This window comes from Garra rufa, chromosome 5, assembly GCF_049309525.1.
Source record: "Garra rufa chromosome 5, GarRuf1.0, whole genome shotgun sequence".
NCBI lineage: Eukaryota > Metazoa > Chordata > Actinopteri > Cypriniformes > Cyprinidae > Garra > Garra rufa.
The window spans coordinates 50,251,387-50,274,484 of NC_133365.1; the positions used below are offsets into that span (position 1 = coordinate 50,251,387).

Below are 23,098 nucleotides of genomic sequence, written 5' to 3' on the forward strand. Positions count from 1 at the left end.
GTGACTTTTATTTTGAAATCACAGCGCGGAAGTAACCCTGGAAGAAAACGTCCTCGCGATTCTCCCCACGTGTGCGCCCCACACTCATGGTTGCGGTGATGCAGACAAACATGGGAGAGATCGAAGACACCACCGTGAGACCCAAAGTTACCGATGCCAAAGGCATTCTCAAACAGAACCGACAGTTCCTGGATTACTTCTGGGACATCGCGAAACCCCAGCGGGAAATCCGCCTCAAAGCGATAGAGGATTTGATTGAACACTTGAAGAAGAGTGAGAAGGTATGGAGTGCCAACTCTGATAATCATTTCAAAATTGTCTGATCAATATTCTAGTCAGTCAACGTTAGTTGTTATTGTTGTTGGTGCTGTTTTATTACCAGATTTAATAAGCTGACGTTATCTGAATAGTGGTCCATTTGGCTTTGGTTGTTCATGTAACGTTAAACACGTGGGTTAAATGGAGCTGTGGTGCTCTGTAAGGGTTCTTCAGTTATAGAAACTTTTCTGTCCATAGGATGAGAGAGAAAATTTCGAATTTTAAGTTTTATTAACTTTTTAATTAATTAGTTTTTACTAACATGTACACTGCCAATCAAAAGTTTTTGGACAGTAAGATTTTTAAAGTTTTTTTTTTTTTAAAGAAGTCTCTTCTGCTCACCAAGCCTGCTATTAATTGATCCAAAGTACAACAAAAACTGTAAATATTTTAATTTTTTTTCCTATTTAAAATAACTGTTGTAAATGCAATGTATTCCTATGATTTCAAAGCTGAATTTTTAGCATAATTACTCAAGTCACATGATCCTTCAGAAATCATTGTAATATTCTGATTTGCTGTACAAAAAAAAAAACGTTTAATATTATTATAATTATTATGTTCAAAACAGCTGAGTAGAATTTTTTTAAAGCTTTCTTTGATAAATAGAAAGTTCATAAGAACAGCATTTATCTGAAATAGAAATCTTTTGTAATATTATAAATGTCTTTATCAACACTTTTGATTAATTTAAAGCGTCTTGCTAAATAATAATATTAATTTCTATAATTAATAGAAATAAAATTATACTGACCCCCCAAAAAATTGCTTTTGAATATTATAGTGTATAATGTTACAAATTCTTTTTATTTCAGATTAATGCTGATCTTTGGACCTTTCTATTCATCAGATAATTCTGAAAAAATGTAAATACTGAGAATAATAATAATTTAATGTTTCTTGAGCAGTAAATCAGCATATTAGAATGATTTCTGAAGGATCATGTGACTGAAGTAATGATGCTAAAAATTCATCTTTGAAATCACAGGAATAAATTACATTTTAAAATATATTCAAATAAAAAGCATTTATTTTAAATAGTAAAAATATTTAAAATAGTTTTCTGTTTTTGCTGTACTTCGGATTCAATAAATGCAGGCTTGGTGAGCAGAAGAGACTACTTTAAAAGACATTAAAAATCTTACTGTTCAAAAACTTTTGACTGGCAGTGTATTAACAAATAGTTAAAATCTATTCTACCATATATTATTTTTCCTATTAATTGTAAAAATCACCAATGCTTTAACACAATAGTCAAAAAATACCCTTAATTGAAGAATCAAGCATGAAAGATGTGAACTTGTTTGATAGTCAGTGGATCAGATTCATGTCAGATTAATTTTTCTTTTATGCCAAAAATCATTAGGATATTAAGTAAAGATGTTCCATGAAGATATTTTGTAAATTTCCTACCGTAAATATATGAAATCTTAATTTTTGATTAGTGATGCATAGTAATATGCATTGCTAAGAACTTCATTTGGACAACTTTAAAGGCAATTTTCTCAATATTTAATTCATGTCTGTTTTCATCCAGCCGGATGAGTTGAAATATTCACTGAAGAGACTAGTGGACGGTCTTTCTCACACAAGAGAAGACGCTCGGTCAGGATACAGCGTTGCACTCGCTCAGGTATTTTAAACCAGTCACGTTATATCTTCACGTTTTTCTTTATAGCAGTCACTAGATATGTATTTGACTATTAGTTATTTCTGTACGCAGCTGCTGAGTGTATTTGAGGAGATCTCATTGAAATCCACACTAGACACCGTCAAAGAAAAGCACAAACTCCAGACAGGCCAAAAGGTGAGGATTACATATGGTAAATGATGTGGCCTTAATACTTTAATATCATAATCATGGAGCTCATAGGTTTTTCTTGTGATGCTTCAACTCTCTTGACAGAAATTAATCAGAAATGCAGCATTTGGGAATTTCTTCGGGGTGCTCGCCCTGTCTCAGTCCACACGACTGCATAAGGTAAGAGAACCAGAGTGTTGCGTTATTACATTCACATGGTTAAATCACTGGAAAAAGATTTGCATCTTGCATATTATTTTTAATGCCATTTGGCATTCAGATTGTGTTGATGATCTTTAACTGTATGTTATTTCTCAGGAGCCACAGGTCATGTTGGAGTGTGTGCAGCTCCTGCAGAGTCTGTCCAAGTACGGAGAACACCTGAAAGACCTACCCAGAAAAACCATGGTTGACATCCTGTCAGAGGTGATGTGTAATGTATTGTGATGTGTATTGCTGCATTAAAGGATACGATTGACAAGGTGTTCTTGAGAGCCCTAGTAGCATCACAAACAATAAGTATAATAATATAAGCATTATTATAATATGAGTATCTCAATAATTGGTTTTAATACTTAAAACTTATAATTTTATTACTATAATGTATTGGACCACAAAACCAGTCTTAAGTATCAGGGGTATATTTGTAGCAATAGGCAAAATAATATATTTTATGGGTCAAAATTATTACATTTTTCTTTTATGACAAAAATCATTAGGATATTTAGTAAAGATCATGTTCCATGAAGATTAATTTATGTTAAGTAATATGCATTGCTAAGAACTTCATTTGGACAACTTTATTTAGAATTTTTTTTTTTTTTTTTTTTTTTGCACCCTCAGATTCTCAACCAAATATTGTCCTATCCTAACCATAAACCATACATTAATGAAAAGCTTATTTATTCAGCTTTCAATTGATGTAGAAATCTTAATTAAAAAAGACTGGTTTTATGTATATTTTGTGTTATATAAATGATTATATGCTACTAGTCAAACGTTTGGTATAATTAAGATTTTTTAAATTTTCTTTTTTCTCACCAAGGACAAATTTTTGTATTAAATTTTTTTAATTATTTTTTTTAAATTTTTTATTAAATATTTTTACAGTTTAAAATAACAGTTTTTTTTTTATATGAATATATAAAATGTAATTTATTCCAAAAGCTGAATATTCAGAATTATTACTCCAATCTACGGTGTCACATGATCTTTCATTCCATTTTCATTAAATATAATGCTCAATTTTCAGCATAATAATAATTATATATATCATAATAATAATATTAGAATGATTTATGAATGATGCTGAAAATTCAACTTCGCATGACAGGTGTAAATTATATTTAGCAATATATTCAAACAGAAAATGGTTATTTTAAACTGTAATACTTGTTCACAATATTACTAATTTTAGTATGTTTTAATTAAGGCGAGACACTGCAGGTTAAAAAAACGAATAGTTATCACCGTACTCAGTTAATAAAATCCAGTGATAGTTGCAAACTTTTTTTGTATTGCAAGTTTTAAAACATTAGGTTTAAATATGAAAATGAGGCATTTAATGAAATATGCGCTGATTTGCATACATTTCTAGTACAAACATTTAAACACTGAAGTCAGTTCCAAAATTATTAGATTATTAGACTCAAATGTTTTTACAGAGGGGATTTTTGGGTGTCTCATATTGTTGCTCCATAATTCAGAAAAAACTTACTTTGCAAACTGGTCCTAGGTTTTTGGAAAAAAACACTGCGGTACAATTTTCTGAAAAAAAAAAAAAAAAAGTAAATTTACCCTTTGGGAAGCTATAACAGAGTCATTTAGAAAAGAAATCCAATGAAGCCTAAAGGAAAACTTAAAACTTCACGAAACTTGCTGAGCACATGTGACAGGTTTTTAAACAGAATTTGAACAAGCATGCATAGTTTTAAGGAGATCGGACCACAGCTGGTGCTATAACAATCATAAACGTTAAAAAACAACATTTCTATGGTAAAATTACCTGGATTTGCCAAAAAGGCTTTTTAAAATCATTGATTTAGGTGGTTACAGGCTTGCTAAGTAATGTCTTTTTTCATATGTGCTTAAATGCCTTAAAGTACTTGAACCCCGGTAATCGCTGCTTGCAGCTATTTTGTATTATTAGTATTATTAGTTGCAATAAACAGAATACTACTACTAATTTTTATGTATTGATTGATTTATTACATCATGTAGTGTTTCATTTGCAATGTGTTTTGTTGTATAGACATCGAATGAGGTGTTTAAAGAGGTGCTCCTGAGTGCCCTGCAACCTGACCTGACCTCTGCCCTCAACACACCTGAGCAGCTGGAGCTCCTCCTAGTGGCCATGCAGAAGTTCCCCTCTGTGCTCAAACCCAAAAAACTCCAGAAACTATTGGGAACCAAAGCAGTTATTAATGAAGAGAACATGCCGAAGTGAGTGTGTCTGATTTTCTTTTCTGCTTTCCTACTCCATATGTTTTGTCTTTGTATTCAGACATTCTTATATATGCAAAAATAATTGTAAAATAATTTTAAATTACTATTAGAATTTATTTTAATTACTGAAATAAATTTGATTTATGTAGTAATTATTTGAATTAATTAAATAAATTTAAAGAATTTAAATTTAGTCAGTTTAGGTCTAATCATGTATTTAGATTACTTTAAAATATATTTTAAATTTTGGGTCATTCTGTGTCAACTCAAACAGTGGTCCATGAAATTTTTTTTTTTCTGTAGAAAGATAGACATGTATAGTAATGAAAGCCAAAATATTAAATGTCATGGATGAATATTTACTATAGTAATCCACTATTTTGTAGAAGGGGTCAGAATGGCCCACATTTGGTTTTTGACCATTGAAAATGTGTACAGTTTAATAATATACTCCTGGAGCCATATTTAAATTCCAATATCTGTGGAACCAAACCATATAGGGCCTTAAAAATAAAGATTTCTAAAAGAAAGTTTGTTAAGACCCAATATCTAAAAGGGTATTGAGATATCTTTAATACTTCCGGAGTTACAGGCATGCAAACTTTGACGAAAAACTTGAAAAGTGCTGCTTTCCCATTTTTGAATGATCACCGTTGGCACATAATCCAACAAAGATTGCTGAAGTTAACAGATTTTACTAACAGATATACCAATCTTTGTGGAAAAATAAGATAATGATGCTGTCGTCTTTCTAAAGTCATTTTTACCCCCCTTAAATGTGCCTATAAAACTCAGGTGAAAATTGCCATTTTGACCCCCCTCTACAAAATAGTGGATTATTCAGTATTTATTCATCCATGAAATTTAATATTTTGGCTTTCATCACTATACATGTCTATCTTTTCTCAGAAAAAATATTAGCGAAATCAAAAATTTGAGCCGTGGATTATTATTATTTTTTTTTTTTACATTTGGTTGATTTGACATGGAATGACCCTTTTAGTTTTTAACAATAATTTACAAATTAATTAGTTTCAGATTATAAACACTCAGGTTAGTAATTACTTTTATTGTATTGATTTCGTTTAAACATGTTCTACCAGTGGTAGGTTTAAAACATGCTTACATTTTGTATGCTTCATTGTTTTAATGTTCTTCCAGGCTGGTGGAGGTTTTAAAAACGGCCGCTCGCTCTGTAAAGAAGGAGAACATTCTTCCCCCGGTTGCGCTGGACTTGCTGCAAGTGTCTCTGCAGGAGGACAACTTCGAGATGTTCTGGAATGAAGCCATTATCAAAGGCATGCTGTCAGAGTTCCCTGGACCCACACAGTGAGTTTAACATGTGTGGCCAAACCTTAACCTTAACCTGCTAGTTCAAGTTTCTAACATGCCACCAGGATATTATTCACTGCAAGATATTTTCAGTGCTTTAGAATGTAACTTAAAGGAGAAGTTCACTTCCAAAACAAAAATTTACAGATCATTTACTCACTGCCTTGTCATCCAAGACGTTCATGTCTTTCTTTCTTTAGTCGATAAGAAATTTTGTTTTTTGAGGAAAGCATTTCAGGATTTCTCTCCATATAATGGACTTCTATGGTGCCCGTGAGTTTGAACTGCAAAAATGCAGTTTAAATGCAGCTTCAAAGGGCTCTAAATGATCCCAGCTGAGGAATAAGGGTCTTATCTAGCAAAACGATTGGTTATTTTCTAAAAACATTTACATATTATATATTTTTTAATCTCAAATGCTCGTCTTGCCGAGCTAGACGAGATGAGCATCTCTGGTTAAAAAGTATATAAATTGTAATTTTTTTTAGAAAATAACCCATTGTTTTGCTTGATAAGACCCTTCGTTCCTCGGCTGGGATCATTTAGAGCCCTTTGAAGCTGCATTTTGGAAGTTCAAACTCGGGGCACCATTGAAGTCCATTATATGGAGAGAAATCCTAAAATGTTTTCCTCAAAAAACACAATTTCCTTATGACTAAAGAAAGACATGAACATCTTGGATGACAAGGGAGTGAGTATACAGTCGTGGCCAAAAGTTTTGAGAATGACACAAATATTAGTTTTCACAAAGTTTGCTGCTCAACTGCTTTTAGATCAGTTAGATAGATAGTTTCAGTTGTTTCTGTGATGTACTGAAATATAATTACAAGCACTTCATACATTTCAAAGGCTTTTATCGACAATTACATGACATTTGTGCAAAGAGTCAGTGTTTGCAGTGTTGGCCCTTCTTTTTCAGGACCTCTGCAATTGGACTGGGCATGCTCTCAATCAACTTCTGGGCCAAATCCTGACTGATAGCAACCCATTCTTTCATAATTACTTCTTGGAGTTTGTCAGAATTAGTGGGTTTTTGTTTGTCCACCCGCTTCTTGAGGATTGACCACAAGTTCTCAATGGGATAAGATCTGGGGAGTTTCCAGGCCATGGACCCAAAACGTTTTGGCCCCCGAGCAACTTAGTTATCACTTTTGCCTTATGGCACGGTGCTCCATCGTGCTGGAAAATGTATTGTTCTTCACCAAACTGTTGTTGGATTGTTGGAAGAAGTTGCTGTTGGAGGGTGTTTTGGTACCATTCTTTATTCATGGCTGTGTTTTTGGGCAAAATTGTGACTGAGCCCACTCTCTTGGATGAGAAGCAACCCCACACATGAATGGTCTCAGGATGCTTTACTGTTGGCATGACACAGGACTGATGGTAGCGCTCACCTTTTCTTCTCCGGACAAGCCTTTTTCCAGATGCCCCAAACAATCGGAAAGAGGCTTCATCGGAGAATATGACTTTGCCCCAGTCCTCAGCAGTCCATTCGCCATACTTTTTGCAGAAGATCAATCTGTCCCTGATGTTTTTTTTAGAGAGAAGTGGCTTCTTTGTTGCCCTTCTTGACACCAGGCCATCTTCCAAAAGTCTTCGCATCACTGTCCGTTCAGATGCGCTCACACCTGCCTGCTGCCATTCCTGAGCAAGCTCTGCACTGGTGGCACTCCGATCCCGCAGCTGAACCCTCTTTAGGAGACGATCCTGGCGCTTGCTGGATTTTCTTGGACGCCATGAAGCCTTTTTAACAATGCAGTGGAAAGTTTTTTTGGGGATTAAGTTAATTTTCATGGCAAAAAAGGACTATGCAATTCATCTGATCACTCTTCATAACATTCTGGAGTATATGCAAATTACTATTATAAAAACTTAAGCAGCAACTTTTCCAATTTCCAATATTAATGTAATTCTCAACTATTGGCCACGACTGTTTTATCAGTAAATTTTTTGTTCTGAAAGTGAACTACTATTAAACAAAAAGATTCACATAAAATACATATTTACACATGAAATATTATTTAAACGTATTACTATTAGCATTTTTACATAACATTTATTTATTTTATCTCACAATTCTGACTTTTTTTTTCCTTGTAAATGCAAGTTTATATCTCCTAATTTAGACTTTATAACTCGATTTAACTCAAAAATAGTGAGTTTTCTGCCACCAGATAGGCTTCACACATAAAAAACATCATTCCTGTTTCAAATCTGTAAGACTATCCCACTGTCTAACATGAGTTTCGTTGAATAACAGTGCTCATCACTGGGTGACAAGCTCTTGTAATAAGCAGAGAACATTTTGAAAATGACAATCAATATAATCTATAATCTTTTTTTAAATCAAACTATTTTGTACCGTATCCGTGTAATACTATAGCCGTAAAGGCTATCTCTCCCAGGTTTTCTGCAACCATGATGGACGCATCCCGAATGTTTACAAACCTATAATTGGTCTATACCCGTTAAAATATGATAAACAAAACATTTTGTTTCTCTCTTTTATCAGTTATTTGAGTTTCCGGTTGTTGGGAGCATCTCTACCTCTGCTGTCAGTCTCTCAGCTCGAGTTTGTCCTGTCCGGTGATGTGATGATACACTATGGCCAACACATGCTGTCTGCACAGGTCTGTCTTGGTGATGTGTTTTATCTGATGTATGTTGATGTTGCCATTCATTATTGTAGTTTGAAAATGTTTTATTTAACAATTCTGTGTTTAACATAATTCTGCAGTAAATTACGGATCACTAAAATTAAAAGTAGGGAGATAATTAAACATCAATGTTGCATACTACTGTTTAACATTTATACAAGAACGTAGAAGTGCAATAAGCTAGTGTAGCATTCTGAATAAAGTCTGTGTCATAATATTGGATGTTTATTGTGCGTCTCTCCCTTCAGTTGGTGGAGCGATACAAGTTTGCTCCAGAAATGGAGAAGTACGTGAGTGAGTTTATGGAGGGCTGCGCTGACGCTGACAAACAGCTCGCCGTGATCCTTGGCTTCACTCAGCTCACTAACAAGGGCTACCCTGTGGTCCCGTCCAGCTGGAAGGTTCTGGAGCACATGAATCTGTCTGCGCTGCAGCAGTATGTGGAGTGGCTGATGGAGGCTTTCTGTAAGCCACAGCTGGACAAATTTCTGGACTTCAGCACACGCAGACAAAAAGGAAACCAGGAGTCTGAAGTAGAGTGAGTCCATGCTGGATTTTCCAAGAATTGACAAATTGATTGTTTTAAAGTCATTAAGAATTGTAAAAAATAGAAAAAAGGCATTAAACTTTAATGAGTCTGATTGCAACTAAGTGATCTTATGATTTTGGCTTGGCTTGTGTCCTCCCGCTCTCTCTATTGAAACCAACACGGAAGTGGCTTAAACTGCAATTCATCGACAAGCCGCTAGAGACTGGCTGCAAAAGGGAGTCAGTCCCATTGACTCCCCATGTTAAAATGCCCAACTTTACAGCAGAAAAAACATGTTTACAACCTGGTTCAAAAAGTGGTTTTAGACTATATAGCTAATTTCGCCCTTCATGTCAACTGTGAGGGGGGTGAATTTTTTTATAACTCATCCGTTTAAGTTATATTAAGTCGTAAAGTTCTGCATAATTAAGGGCGTGGCCACTTGAGTGACGACTGGCGCACTAAGTAGGCGTGGTTTCAGCACTCAGCTCCACCCACGTCCCGCCTCTTTGCCCATTTTTAATGATCCGGGAGTGATGCGCGATGATGCAATTCCAAGATGGCGACGGCGAATCCCGCCCACTATAGGCTTCAAAATCGCTCTTCTGAAACCTACGGATGACGTCACGGACACTACGTCCATATTTTTTACAGTCTATGGTAAAACCGTATATGTGACCCTGGACCACAAACCCAATCTTAAGTTGCGTTATTTGTAGCAATTGCCAACGATACATTGTATGGGTCAAAATTATATATATTTTTTTTTTGTTTTGTTTTTTACACCAGATATCATTAGAATAAGTAAGTAAAGATCATGTTCCATATCTTGTAAATTTCCTACCATAAATATATCAAAACATACATTTTAATTAGTCATATGCATTGCTAAGAACTTAAATTTGACCACTTTAAATGCGATTTTATCAATATATATATATTTTTTTTTTGCACCCTAAGATTCTAGATTTTTAAATAGATGTATTTTGATCAAATATTGTCCTATCCTAACAAACCTTAAATCAAGGTAAAGTGTTTTTTTTTTCTAGATGGTGCATGAATCATTTTTTTTTTTTAAATGTACCCTTATGATTGGTTTTGTAGTCCAGGGTCACATATATAAAATGTAAATTAAAATATAATGATAAAAATTAATAATTATTCTATAGAACACACACACAAAAATAATATTTATTAATTACTTTACACATTAATAACAACCATTGGTATTCATAATAATTACAATAAAAATATTTAGAATAATAATATGTAAATCTATAATTAAAATATATGTAATATATAGAAATCTGTAATATAGTATTTTTTTGTAGATGTATCTAAGGAATAACAGTTACTAGTATATGTATTATGTTTGGATTATAAAATTGTGTGTGTGTATATATATATATATATATGTGTGTGTGTGTGTGTGTGTGTTACATTATGTAAATTAATATAAAAATGATTAATGTTGTTATACTCGATAAATACAATATTTATACATTCATTTTAGAACTATTTTATATAGTATATAATATAGATTTAATATATACAATATAATAATAATTGTATTATTTATATAATGTATATACAATATAGTTTCTATGTTAATAACAGTTTTCAATAATATGAGATTAATATTACAAGATTAATTTGTAATTGAGATCATTTATTTGTTTACTAATTAATGATTTATACAAAAAAAATTTAATTGCTAAACAATTTACAAATGTGATTTAAAAAATTGTCATCTGCAGGCATTTTTCCTCTCAATTTAATGTTTATTCTGTTTTATTTCATTCTGTAGGAGTGACAGCTGTGTTTCCAGATTTCGTAAATGGATCATTCCACACCTCACTTTCATTGTGGAGAACTTTCAAATTAAGAAACAGGAGGACCTTGTCATGAAAATAGCTAGGTAACTCATCTTTAGATCTCACTAATGGTCTCTTCATGACCTCTGTGGCAACTCCTCTGATGTCTTTCTTTATCTTTCTTCTGCAGGTTTATTTTCTTCCACGCCTTCTTTGATGTGAAGAAACCCACTCCAGAAATCCCTGAGACGGTGCAGGCTCTCTCAGTGCCCATAGATCAACAAACACGGGCCACTTTCTCTGCATCCTTCAATAGGTCAGAACATTTTTTCAGTAAAATTTTAATTAAATTTAAAAATTACACCAGTCATAATAAAGATATTTTTAGATTTTTATTTTATTTAAAAATGTGAATGCATATGGATGCAACAGACAGAAATGTAATTAATAATAAATATAATAAAGTATATACTTCATCTCCTCCAGTCTTCTGCAGGGCCTGAACTCAATGGCTGTGTTAGGAGATTCTCCTGAGGAGGAGAAGGTGAACTCCAGGAGGATTCTGGGTGTTAAAGCTGATGGAAGCATGTGGATGTACTGTCTGGTCCAGTATGCCACCATGCTGCTCGACCAACGCAAATACGTCCAGAGCATTCAGACCCTCAGTCCAGAGCAGAGACAGGGCTGGGACAGGTAACATATCCTGCAAAACACTACTTATGATGTCTTAAAGATGGACTGAAGCTCAAATCATGTGATTTTGTGTATGTTCAGTATGCTGGAATCAGTGGAGGCCTTGAGGAAAAAAGCAAAGAAGTCTAATTCACCCAAACACACAGCGTTCCAGCACCTCTTCCTTCTCATTGGGATTCAGATGTTCAAGGTTTGATTCTTCAAATTATTCATTTTATCTCTTATTTTTTCAAAAAGGAATTATCAGATCATCATAAAATTATCACTTGGGCATTCCCGAAGCTCTTGGTGCTAGAAATACCACGGCCAAACGTTTGAAAATGCATGAACCACTGAAATGTGTACCTTGTTTTGGATAAAAGCATCTACCAAATAGGTTAATTAATAAAAAAAATAAGTAGGTTATCAGGCATTTACACAAGCATTTTTCAAAGCTCTGAATAAATCATAATATATCAAGTAAGAAGTATCATTAGTATTATTTATTATTAATAATTTATTTTCAAATTAAAGACATTTGTGAAATCCAACCTGAAATATTACAATTATTTTTGTGGCCACTGTATTATTTGTTTGTGCATAATTTTTCTATATCTTACACTTGTTTTGTATAGAAAGGTCTTTGTTTTTAATGGTTGTTAGGGATGTATTGGTATTAGCAAAACTGTCTTGATATTTTCCTGGTCACATGACGATATAAAGCAAAAAGTAGTTTTTAAAATATATTTGAACTTTTTATTTTTTTAGATAAAAGGTCTTTAAAGTTGTGTTTGGGCCATTATAATGGTATAATGGTTGTTCATTTTGCTGTGAAAATAGTTTAATACAAGAAAAAAAATCATGTGTTTTTGATTCCTATTCCAACAAAACATATAATAATTTCAGAAAGTGCTAAAGACTTACTTAAAACTTACTACCTTTATTAAATGATCTTAACAAAATGTTGATGTTCTTGCCTCGTTCCAGGTTCCAGATGAAAGTTTAGAGCTGTTGAATGATTTGCGGACCTGCATGGAGAAAGCTAAATCTAAAAAGAAGAAAGCACGTAAGTTGGAGCAGTTAATGGATTGAATGTTTTTTGACTTGTGTTTTGTGATTTGTAGTCCATTATTCCTGCTCGATGATGCACTAATGTGTGTGTGTGTGTGTGTGTGTGTGTGTGCGTTGCAGAAGGGAGCTCTGCTGAGGAGCCGCACTGGGTGGAGGTGGTTGTTGAGATCCTGTTGTCTCTCCTGTCTCAGCCCAGTCGACTCATTCGTAATGTGTGTAAAGCTGTGTTTAGCCGTATATGTCCTCACCTCACCCAAGAAGCTCTCAGCTCCATCCTGAACGTAAGAATCTGTTAATTTAGTATTGTTTACATACTGTTATGGTATCAAAAGAGTAGTTCACTTCCAGAACAAAGGTGTATTGATAATGCAATCACCCCCTTGTCATCCAAAATATTCATGTCTTTGTGTTTTGAGGAAAACATTTGAGGATTTTTTTTCTATATAGTGGACTTCTATGGTGCCCCAAGTTTGAACTTAAAAACTTTTTTAAATGCGGCTTCAAAGGGCTCTAAACGATCACAGCCGAAGAAGAAGTGTCTTACCTAGCAAAACGATCGTTTATTTTTATTTTTATATACTTTTTAACCTTAAACGCTTGTCTTGCTCTGCCTGAACTCTGTTTTTTCCGGTTCAAGGCAGATAGGGTATGTCAAAAAATTCCCCATCTTTTCTCATTTTATCCCTCAACTTCAAAAACGTCTTACGTCGCTGTTTTACCATTTTGTGAAGGGTGATTGATGATCTTTGTATGTTCACTTTGCAAACACTGGGTCGGTACTTCTGCAGCGATGTAGAACGATTTTGAAATTATTTTTGAAGTTGAGGGAGAAAATAAGATGGGAGTTTTTCAACATACCCTAACTGTCTTGAATCAGAAAAAGTTGAGGCAGAGCAAGACCAGATGAACGTTTGAGGTTAAAAAGTATCAGGGTTTCCGCGGGGTCTTAAAAAGTCTTAAAAAGTCTAAAATTTAAAAATCAAAATTTTAGGCCTTAAAAAGTCTTAAATTCGCTGTTCTAGGTCTTAAATAATTTTACACAGGTCTTATTTTTCCGATGTCCATGTAACGCTACCTCTAATATTCATTTAAATTATCTTTTTGTTGTTTCCGTGGTGTTGTAGTTCTTTATTTCACTATTCCAAATATAATTTGCTGTATTTAAACTACAAATGAGACCAGCATGCAATAGCCAATCAGCTTTCTGTTATTGCCGCGAGTCTCTCTCGGATTGTACCGCAGAAGTAAAATGGATTTAACTTTTAAGCTATGAGGAAGTGCAAGTTTAGCGATACTTAGCTTGAAAAAAACTGAATATAGGGCTTGGCTAAGGCCAGTTGCTAACAACTAGATTTTTTTCTCCCTCTGTGGAAGTTATGCGTCTTCAGAATCGCAGTAGCAGAATACAGGTCAAACGACCTTTTTCTGTATATAATGTTCTCAATAATAATAATAAATATAGGTCGAGCTAGCTGACCGCCAGCATTCGAGATACTTTTAAAATGTTTTTTTTTTTTTACTTGCTCGACTGAACAAACCGCCTGATTAAAACTGAAGTGAAAAAAACAAATAGTGAAGCATCCAAAGGCAAGAAAGATTCATATTTTAATACATTAAACGTAAACAGAAATTGATAATGGATAGTGCATTTCTGGTCTATTTGTGACATACTTTAAAACAAATGAATGTAACGGCACTCTAAAGAAACACACTGAGGTAAAAAATTTAAATGTATAGTTTATTTATAACATGATATAGTTCAGTAATATACCAAGTGAGCTTTTTGCTAAAAATTCTCACAATTACAAATGTTACATTAATTTTAGCTCAATAAAAAAGTAGTTAGTCAAGTAGTTACTTACATATTAGACAATATGCAACATTAGCAGAAGCATTCTCCTAGCAACGTTTTGCAGCGTTTTGATCGAATCAGTTGAAATAACTCGCTCATGAAGTGACTTACTGCCACCTGTTGGTAGTTTAGTGTGTTTAAAAGTATGCCTCCACACCCAACATTTCTAATGTATATATTTATAAATCAATAAATGTATTTAAAACATTAATCTCACTTTTAATTTTGCAGTGTAAATTATGTAATCTCACTGCTAACAGCCATTTAGAATTTATTGATAAATTCATAAAATAAATTTCAAAGGTAATGCATACATTTCAAAAGTAGGCCTTTATAAAGGTAAATCAAATATGCAGATTTACGATGTAAAAGCTAATTTTTTTTTTTACATCAGATATTTCTAGTGGTACTTTTATGGGGATATTTTGTGTGGAATAGTATCTGCTGATATGAAAAGTTCACTGTATATTGTAGTAATAAATTTAATTTATGACAGCCATGAAATTGCGTTTACTTTTTACATTAAACACATTAAATATTACATATATGCATGTAATATAATATATATTTCCATTACAGGTTTCGGTCTTAAATTTCATATAAGGTGGTATTAAAAAGGTCTTAAAAAGTCTTAAATTTCACTTGTTCATATCTGCAGAAACCCTGAGTATACAAATTGTGTGTGTGTTTTTTTTTTTATTAAATAACCGATTATTTAGCTAGATAAGACCCTTCTTCTTCGGCTGGGATTGTTTACAACCACATTTGGGATGGTTTGAAGCTGCATTTAAAGTGCATTTTGGAAGTTTAAACTCGGAGCACCATAGAAGTCCACTATATGGAGAAAAATCCGGAAATGTCTTCTTTAAAAAACATAGTTTCTTCACGACTGATGAAAGAAATACTTGAGCATCTTGGATGACAAGGGCATCAGTACATTGTAAATTTTGGTTCTGGAAGTGAACTTCTCTTTAATATGTTGAATTAGCTTCTATTTTAATTTTAGTAAATGTGCGTTTTAATTCTTTGTATTACATGTTAATTTATTTTTTGATTTAAGTTCTTTTACTTAAACTTATTTTTAACATTTCAAATTTTTAATTACATATTTCTGCTTTATTTTAGCTTTAATTCAATTTGTGGAAACATATTTTTATACTCTCCTATACAAAGTTTAATTTGTAACCGATTTTGATTTAAGACGTGAGTTTTAAAACTTCATTGCCTTACTACTGTAATTTAATATGAACAGACAGTTCTTGTTTTCATAACTGTACATCTTTTTTACCTAAAATGTGTTTAGCTTCTGTGATGTGATTTATTTCTGAGTGAAACTTATTCTAGAGGAAATAATGTAGGGCAAGGATTTGATTGGATTGTGGCTTATGTTAATTTTTAGGTTCTAGATCCCAACAAGGATGAGGAAGAAAGTGGTGTTATGGTGACTGATGAGAAGGAGAAAGAGAAAAAGAAGAAACATAAAGAGAAGGAAGAGCAAGAAGATGAAGAGGATGGTGAGGAGGTAAGACTGGTCGTCATGAATATTTATACCAGCCAACTGAATAATTTAGCATTTATTTTAAATCTCTCTTTTTTTAATTTCATCAGGGTGAGGAGGATTCTGATTCCTCCTCTGGTGATGATGATGATGATGATGAGGAGGAGGAGGATGAAGCCACGGAGGAAAAAGAAGAGGTGGATCAGAACTTCCGTTTGGATTTGATGAAGGTTCTGCAGGGTCAGAATGCTCTGGTATGAACAAATAAATACATTTTCACTACATTGACAAATGCAACCCACAATATTCCAGTGTGAAATCTGCAGGATGATTTGAGGCTTTAAAATGTTCTGTTGTCTTGTTTAGGCCACTGAAGAGGATGGCAGTGATGAAGAGGAAATGGATGATGCGGCTATGATGAAGCTAGACGGAAGCCTGGCTGCTCTCTTTCTGGAGCAGAAGAATAGGATCCAAGCCAAGAAAAACGAGAAGGACAGACTGCGCAAAGAAAAAGTCCTTGTGCGGGACTTCAAGATTAAAGTATGTTTAGCTCTTGGGGCTATTTTTCATTTACACTACCAGTCAGAAGTTTTTGAACAGTGAGATTTTCAATGTTTTTTTCTAAAAAAGAAGTCTCCTCTGCTCATCACGCCTACATTTATTTAATCCAGAATACAGCAAAAATGGTAATATTGTGAAATATTTACTATTTAAAAAACGAATAATATGTGTGTGTGTATATGCGTTTATATTATGTAATTTTTTTTAACATTAAAATACAATAATAGATAAATTAGTGAGGTTGAGTGGATCATTGTTAACAGGACCATTTTAAGACTATAATTTACCTAGACTATTTCTTCATTTTTATTTGTTATTATTTATTAAAGTTTATTTATACTTTAAAATCTTTAAAATTTGTATATATTTGGATAATTTATTCTGATTGCATGCTGTGCTTTTTGACAGTTTGCACCAGTCAAACTCTCATTCGTTACGGACATAGAAAGCCTGTTTTGATGCTTTTAACAGCTTATTAGTGTGAAAAAGAGTCTAACACTAACAAATCTTTCTGCAAATGTGTCCAATTGTGGTCAGGTCAATCTTAAACCTGCCTAATTATTCAGAGCTTTCTTAAGACTGATTATTGATTAGTCAGTGTTGAAAAATATGTAGTAAAAAATATGCATTTAATAGGGGTGTAAATATTAATCGATTCGTATCGATGCATTGATTATGCAGCCGCCGATTCAATGCATCGATTCGTCCGCAAGAGTATTGATTCATGTGTTTATTTTGCCGCCTGTTTGTTCACTTGTCTATTTTTAGAATCTGTTCCGACCTTTCTTTTACTGTCTATGGCTCCGACGTAAGCGTACTACCTACTCCTAAGCTGCGGGTGGCGCTAACCTCATTATTGTCTTCTACTTCACACATGTTACTTTCTTTTCACAGTCCATCTATGATGTTGTTCATGTTCACACACATCACGTTGTTGTCTGACTTTCAAGAGCGATGATTTTGAACTGATTTTGTGGAGTAGTGTTCTATTTGCAGTTCATCTACTGCAAAGGATGTGTGACCATTACCTCTTAATAAGATGCAAATTGTATTTTAAAAATGTAACCAATTTTGTATAAATTAAACTTTTTAAAACAGTGAATAGGCTAACTGGCCATAGTATCGGCCATTCGTATCGAATCGTCTTGAAGGCTCCGATTTACACCCCTAGCATTTAAATCATTTGGTTTGTTGTTTTCAGGTACTGGACATGGTGGAGATGTTTTTGAGCAAACATGGAAGCAGTGCTCTGGTTCTTGGGATGGTGGAACCATTACTCAGTGTAATCGAGAGCGGGATGAGCTCCGAAACCAGCCAACAGGAACAGGACTTCCTGCGCAAGGCTGCAGACATCTTCAAGTGAGCAGACTGACTATAGTATTATTTAAATACTTTTATAATTAGCTTTTTTTAGTTTTCCGTTTGAATTAGATTTTAGTCGTTTTGTTAATATGTCAAGGCTTTTGTCAGTTTTATTCTTTTATTTCTGTACAGCCTTTATTTAAATAATTAAATGTAAATTAAATGTAAATTTTAGTACTTTAGTACAGGTAATTTTTTTTTTTTTTTTTAATTGTTCACATTTTTAATTAACAATAACATCACTGCAGCTGAAATTTGATTCCTTTTGTGAAACCTCACGGAAAACATGCTGCTTATTCAATGTTTTCTTTATGAAGGAAGAGAATACTGTTGATTTAATTGCGTTTAATTCTCATAATTTGTCGTTGTGTCTTTAATCGGCAGGAACCGGCTCTGTCGTGGAAAATATTACTGCAGGGAAATTGACGGACGGGAGGCGGAGCTTCATGAAATGCTTGAGCGTTTGATTGGTCGAGCCAAAAAACTGACAGACTCATCTGTGTCTCTGTACTACTTCAGGTGAGGACTAATGCTTGTTAATTTATCTACCTGTAGTATACAAACACTCATGTTCATTGCTTATCGGTTTTTAATGTGTTTGTGTCTTTAAATCACGTTGTTATTGTTTTGTAGTGCTGCTGTCTATGTGCTGAAGGTGTTAAGAGGCGTTGTAAGTGAACAGGACTCTGAAAATGCACCGTCAACACCGTCAGAGGTAAACTACTATCTCAGATTGTTTTTGATCTCCTACTGAGGTTGAGTATTGAGGTTGATATAACTTTGTGTTAATTTCAGCTAAGGATTATGGGTAAAGTGGATGTTGAGAGGGTCACAACTTGCTTCAGGGATGCGTTGAAGTCTTTTATGACGAAAAGGAAAAGCCCTCTCACTGGAGTCATGTTCATCGAGCTTTTCAGCAGATTTCCTGTAAGTCAAAAAAAACGCCAGTAGTGCATAAAATCAGTACTATGTTTAAAAGTATTGAATTTAACATTCAAATGAAAAATTGAATTGTGACCCTGGACCACAAAACCAGTCATAAGTAGCCAACAATACATTGTATGGGTCAAATTTATAATTTTTTTCTTTTATGCCAAAAATCATTAGGATATTAAGCAAAATTCATGTTCTATGAAGATATTTTGTAAAGTTTTGACCATAAATATATTAAAACTCAATTTTTGATTAGCAACATGCATTGCAAAGAACTTAATTTGGACAAATTTAAAGGCGTTAATGTTAATCTTAACAAACCATACATCACTGGAAAGCTTATTTATTAAATATTATTCAGTATTAATCTCAATTTCAAAAAATGAACCCTTATGACTGGTTTTGTGGTCAAGGCTCACAACTGAGGTCTTTTCTGATGACAGTTGCAGTCTAAAATGTTTTTAAGATTAGTTGTAGATTTGTTGTTCTTGTTTGTAGGGCTGTAATAAAAAAGAATATTAAATAAGTAAACATTATAAAAAAAATTAATGAACAGTAGATGAAATATTACTATTGTAATAATACTGTTTAATGATAAAAAATAGTATTTAATAATAACAATAACCTTTATTAATTTAAAATGAATGTCTTCATTAATTTTTTGCAACCCAGAGTCACTTAAATAAATAAATTACAGCTTTTATGATTTGCTAATGGCATTAAGCCATATTACGATTTTAATTTTATTTTGATTAATCATTCAGCTCTATATAAAGGTAGACGGCTCATTGTTGCTTACACTTGGCTAGTGAATCATAGTTGTATAGGAAAAAGTATTAGTTATGGTGATTAAACTACAAATCAAGGTCCTATCATTGCAACAGCAATTAAGTCCCTACCTCATGAAAGCTGTTTAATGAGCCATAACTGATCGATTTGTGTTGTGTTTGAAGGTGTTGTGTGTTGACCTGTTGGACATGGCTGTGGAGAACATCACTGATGGAGTGAGAGAACATCAGCAGGTAAATGAAACTGAGCCATCTGTGTCAGAGTGTATTGAAGCAGCTCATGAATATTTTGGATGTATAATTGACTTACTTTTTTGTCTGGTTGTTTCAGGGTCAGGCATGTCTCATTGTGCTCAGAGCCCTGCAGTCTAAAGATGTGAAGAACCTGATGTCTGAAGCCCAGAGAACTGAGCTGCATCAGAAAGTTGTGGACCAACTCGCTAAGGTAGACTTTTCACAATTTAATGATCAGCGCTTTTAGCTTAGTAGTCTGAAAATACAACGTTTTGGAACAGCTCATTTCAATAGTAAGATCACAATTTCAGTAGCTGGCACCAATTCTGGTGAAATTCATTTGCAGGTACAGTTGAGTTCAGAATCTACAAAATGTTAATTATTTGCCCAAAATAAGAGAGATCAAACAATATCCATGTTATTGTTTATTTGGTACTGACCTGAATAAGATATTTCACATTAAAAAAGATATTTACATATAGTCAACAAGAGAAAATAATAGTTGGATTTATAAAAATGACCCTGTTCAAAAGTTTGCATCCCCTTGATTCTTAATACTGTGTTGTTACCTGAATGATCCACAACTGTGTTTTTTGTTTAGTGATAGTTGTTCATGAGTTTCTTGTTTGTCCTGAACAGTTAAACTGCCTGCTGTTCTTCTAAAAAATACAAAATTTTGGGGGTTTTCCAGCTTTTCTGTGTATTTGAACCCTTTCCAATAATGACTGTATGATTTTGTGATCCATCTTTTCATACTGAGGACAACTGAGGGACTCATATGCAACTATTACAGAAGGTTCAAACACTCACTGATGCTCCAGAAGGAAAACCCATATATTAAGAGCCGGGTGTGAAATTTTTGAAGATCAGGGTAAATTTAACTTATTTTGTCTTCTGGGAAGCATGTAAATGTCATATATAGCCTCTGAAGGGCAGTAAAAAAATAAAAGAATACATATATTATTTAGGCAAAATAAGAAAAATGCACACCTCTCCATTCTGTTCAAAAGTTTTCACCCCTGCCTCTTAATGCATCATTTTTCCTTTTGAAGGATCAGTGAGCATTTAAACTTTTCTTTAATATTTGCATATGAGTCTCTCAGTTGTCCTCAGTGTGAAAAGATGGATCTCAAAATCATACAGTCATTGTTGGAAAGGGTTCAAATACACACAAATGTTGGCAAACCAAAGATTTTGTGGGACCTGAATGAACTTTTTCAAGAACAGCAGGCAGTTTAACTATTCAGGACAATTAAGGGACTCATGAGCAACTATCACTAAACCCAAAAAAAAAAAAAAAAACAGCTATGGATCGTTCAGGTAACAACACAGTATTAAGAATAAAGGGGATGTAAACTTTTGAACGGGGTTGTTTTCAGCTGTTATTTAATCTTGTGGACTATATGTGAACATTTTTTGTGTGAAGTATCTTATTCAGGTCAGTACTAAATAAAAAATAACATGCATTTTTTTTTGTATGATCCCTCTTATTTTGGTAAAATAATTAACATTTTGCAGATTCTGCAAGGTGTATGTAAACTTTTGACTGTACCAGTATGTAGCTGTGTGTGTGTAAATATACACACACTATGTCAATATAATATATATACTAAAATATATCCCTTTCTTTCAGAGTTTTGAAGATGTACAGTGTAAGAATAAAATGGTTCGTGAGAAGATAGTCAGGGCACTAGAGCTCTGTCAGCACCTTGTCAGAACCGTTCAGAATCAGGTAATGAATCACTGGTTTTACTAATATCTTGTTTTACAAAGTCTTAAGCATGAGTGTTAACAAAACTCGCTTTGTTTCTTTCTGAGCAGAAGCTGCAGATTAATCTGGAGCTGCTTCAGAAAGTTCTCAAGTCCATGAATGCTGAAGGGAGCCTGCAGAGACCAGGACAGCTGGAGGACATGTACTGGAGCGTGATGAAGTTATTTGGCGTTCTGTGAGTCACATTTTAAAAATCTGTTTATTTTAATTTTAAACATGAATTTTCAGCATTAATCCAGTCTTCAGTGTCATATGATCCTTCAGAAATCATTCTAATACGCTGATTTGCTGCTCAAAAAACATTTCTAATTATCAATGTTGAAAACAGTTGTGCTGCTTCATATTTTTGTGGAATATTTATAGTATTACATAATTAAAGTATTAAAGAATTTTTCTTTTTAGAGTTATTAAATTTTGCAATTTTCAGCAAGTGTATCTGATAATAAACCCGTCTTCAATGCCTCTCTTCCTTTCCTTTATTTTAGAAAGCCAAAGATGGAAAAGGTGAAAAAAGTTGTAGAGGCAGAACAGACAGAAGAGACCACAAGGAAGAATAAGAAGAAGGGGTTCCTTCCTGAGTCCAAGAAACGCAAGAACCGTCAGAAGCCTAACGTTCTGGAGGGAAAAGAGACGCCAGCCTCCACAGAAACCCCTGGAGTGTCCGGAGGAGATGAAAAGAAGAAGAAGAAGAAGAAAAACAAGAAGAGGAAACATCAGGACGGAGAAGGAGACGAGACACAAAATCAGCCGACCACAAAGAAAGCCAAAACACAGCAGCAACAAGAGAAGAAGAAGAAGAAAAAGAAAGGTCAGCAGGTAGCTGATGGAGAATAATTGGACAATACAATTAAACGGAATACAGGACTGATTACAGAAGTTATTCTTTAGAGCTTGCTGTTTGTCCTACGCAGCTTAAACTCAGAAACCTGCTGGTTTCAAGATCAGCTGTTCCAAGATCAGCTGTTCCGTTCAGAGAAAATCAGCCAATGTGAATTGAGAAACTTTCTGTTATTGTTTCAGAGATCTGTATTATTTGCCTGTTTGTGACTACTTGCATGATACAATTTTTGTAAAATCAGTACATGAAAAACTAAAAGGCGTTTTATTCTATGAATGTGGTTTCGGTGTTTTTACTGTGCAAGGTACATTGTGTCCATCAGTCATTGAAAATGACTTAATGGGATGTCTAAGTTACACTGTAAAACCATAAAAACAACATAAATGGTAATTACTGTAGTGACTAAACAGATATGAGTGCTGAAAAGAGAAGCGTTATGTCAGTTCTTGCAGTTAACATAATGTTAGGTGGATCACATTTAAATAAATTGATGCTCCCAGGAAATCAGAGTAAAATACAGGGTTCCCACGGGTCATGGAATTTCTGGAATATCATGGAATTTTAAATGAAAATTCTTGGCCGAAGCAGAATAAAATTAAACAGTGGGCTGAAGGCTGATTACCGA

General features: G+C 33.8%; 1 protein-coding gene across 1 annotated transcript; it reads left to right on the forward strand.

Moving 5' to 3' along the window:
• Nucleotides 1-79: 79 nt before the first annotated feature.
• On the forward strand, nucleotides 80-22,749 carry mybbp1a (MYB binding protein (P160) 1a). The gene is made up of 27 exons (XM_073839733.1): nucleotides 80-281; nucleotides 1,856-1,951; nucleotides 2,042-2,125; nucleotides 2,225-2,299; nucleotides 2,438-2,545; nucleotides 4,371-4,561; nucleotides 5,726-5,893; nucleotides 8,406-8,523; nucleotides 8,799-9,088; nucleotides 10,887-10,997; nucleotides 11,084-11,209; nucleotides 11,380-11,586; nucleotides 11,668-11,776; nucleotides 12,553-12,631; nucleotides 12,757-12,917; nucleotides 15,888-16,010; nucleotides 16,097-16,240; nucleotides 16,353-16,526; nucleotides 17,749-17,906; nucleotides 18,294-18,428; nucleotides 18,543-18,624; nucleotides 18,705-18,836; nucleotides 19,796-19,864; nucleotides 19,962-20,075; nucleotides 21,498-21,596; nucleotides 21,686-21,810; nucleotides 22,121-22,749. Exons 1-27 carry the CDS (start codon nucleotides 87-89, stop codon nucleotides 22,467-22,469), a joined length of 3,822 nt encoding a protein of 1,273 aa, XP_073695834.1. The 5' UTR covers nucleotides 80-86; the 3' UTR covers nucleotides 22,470-22,749.
• Nucleotides 22,750-23,098: the final 349 nt, after the last annotated feature.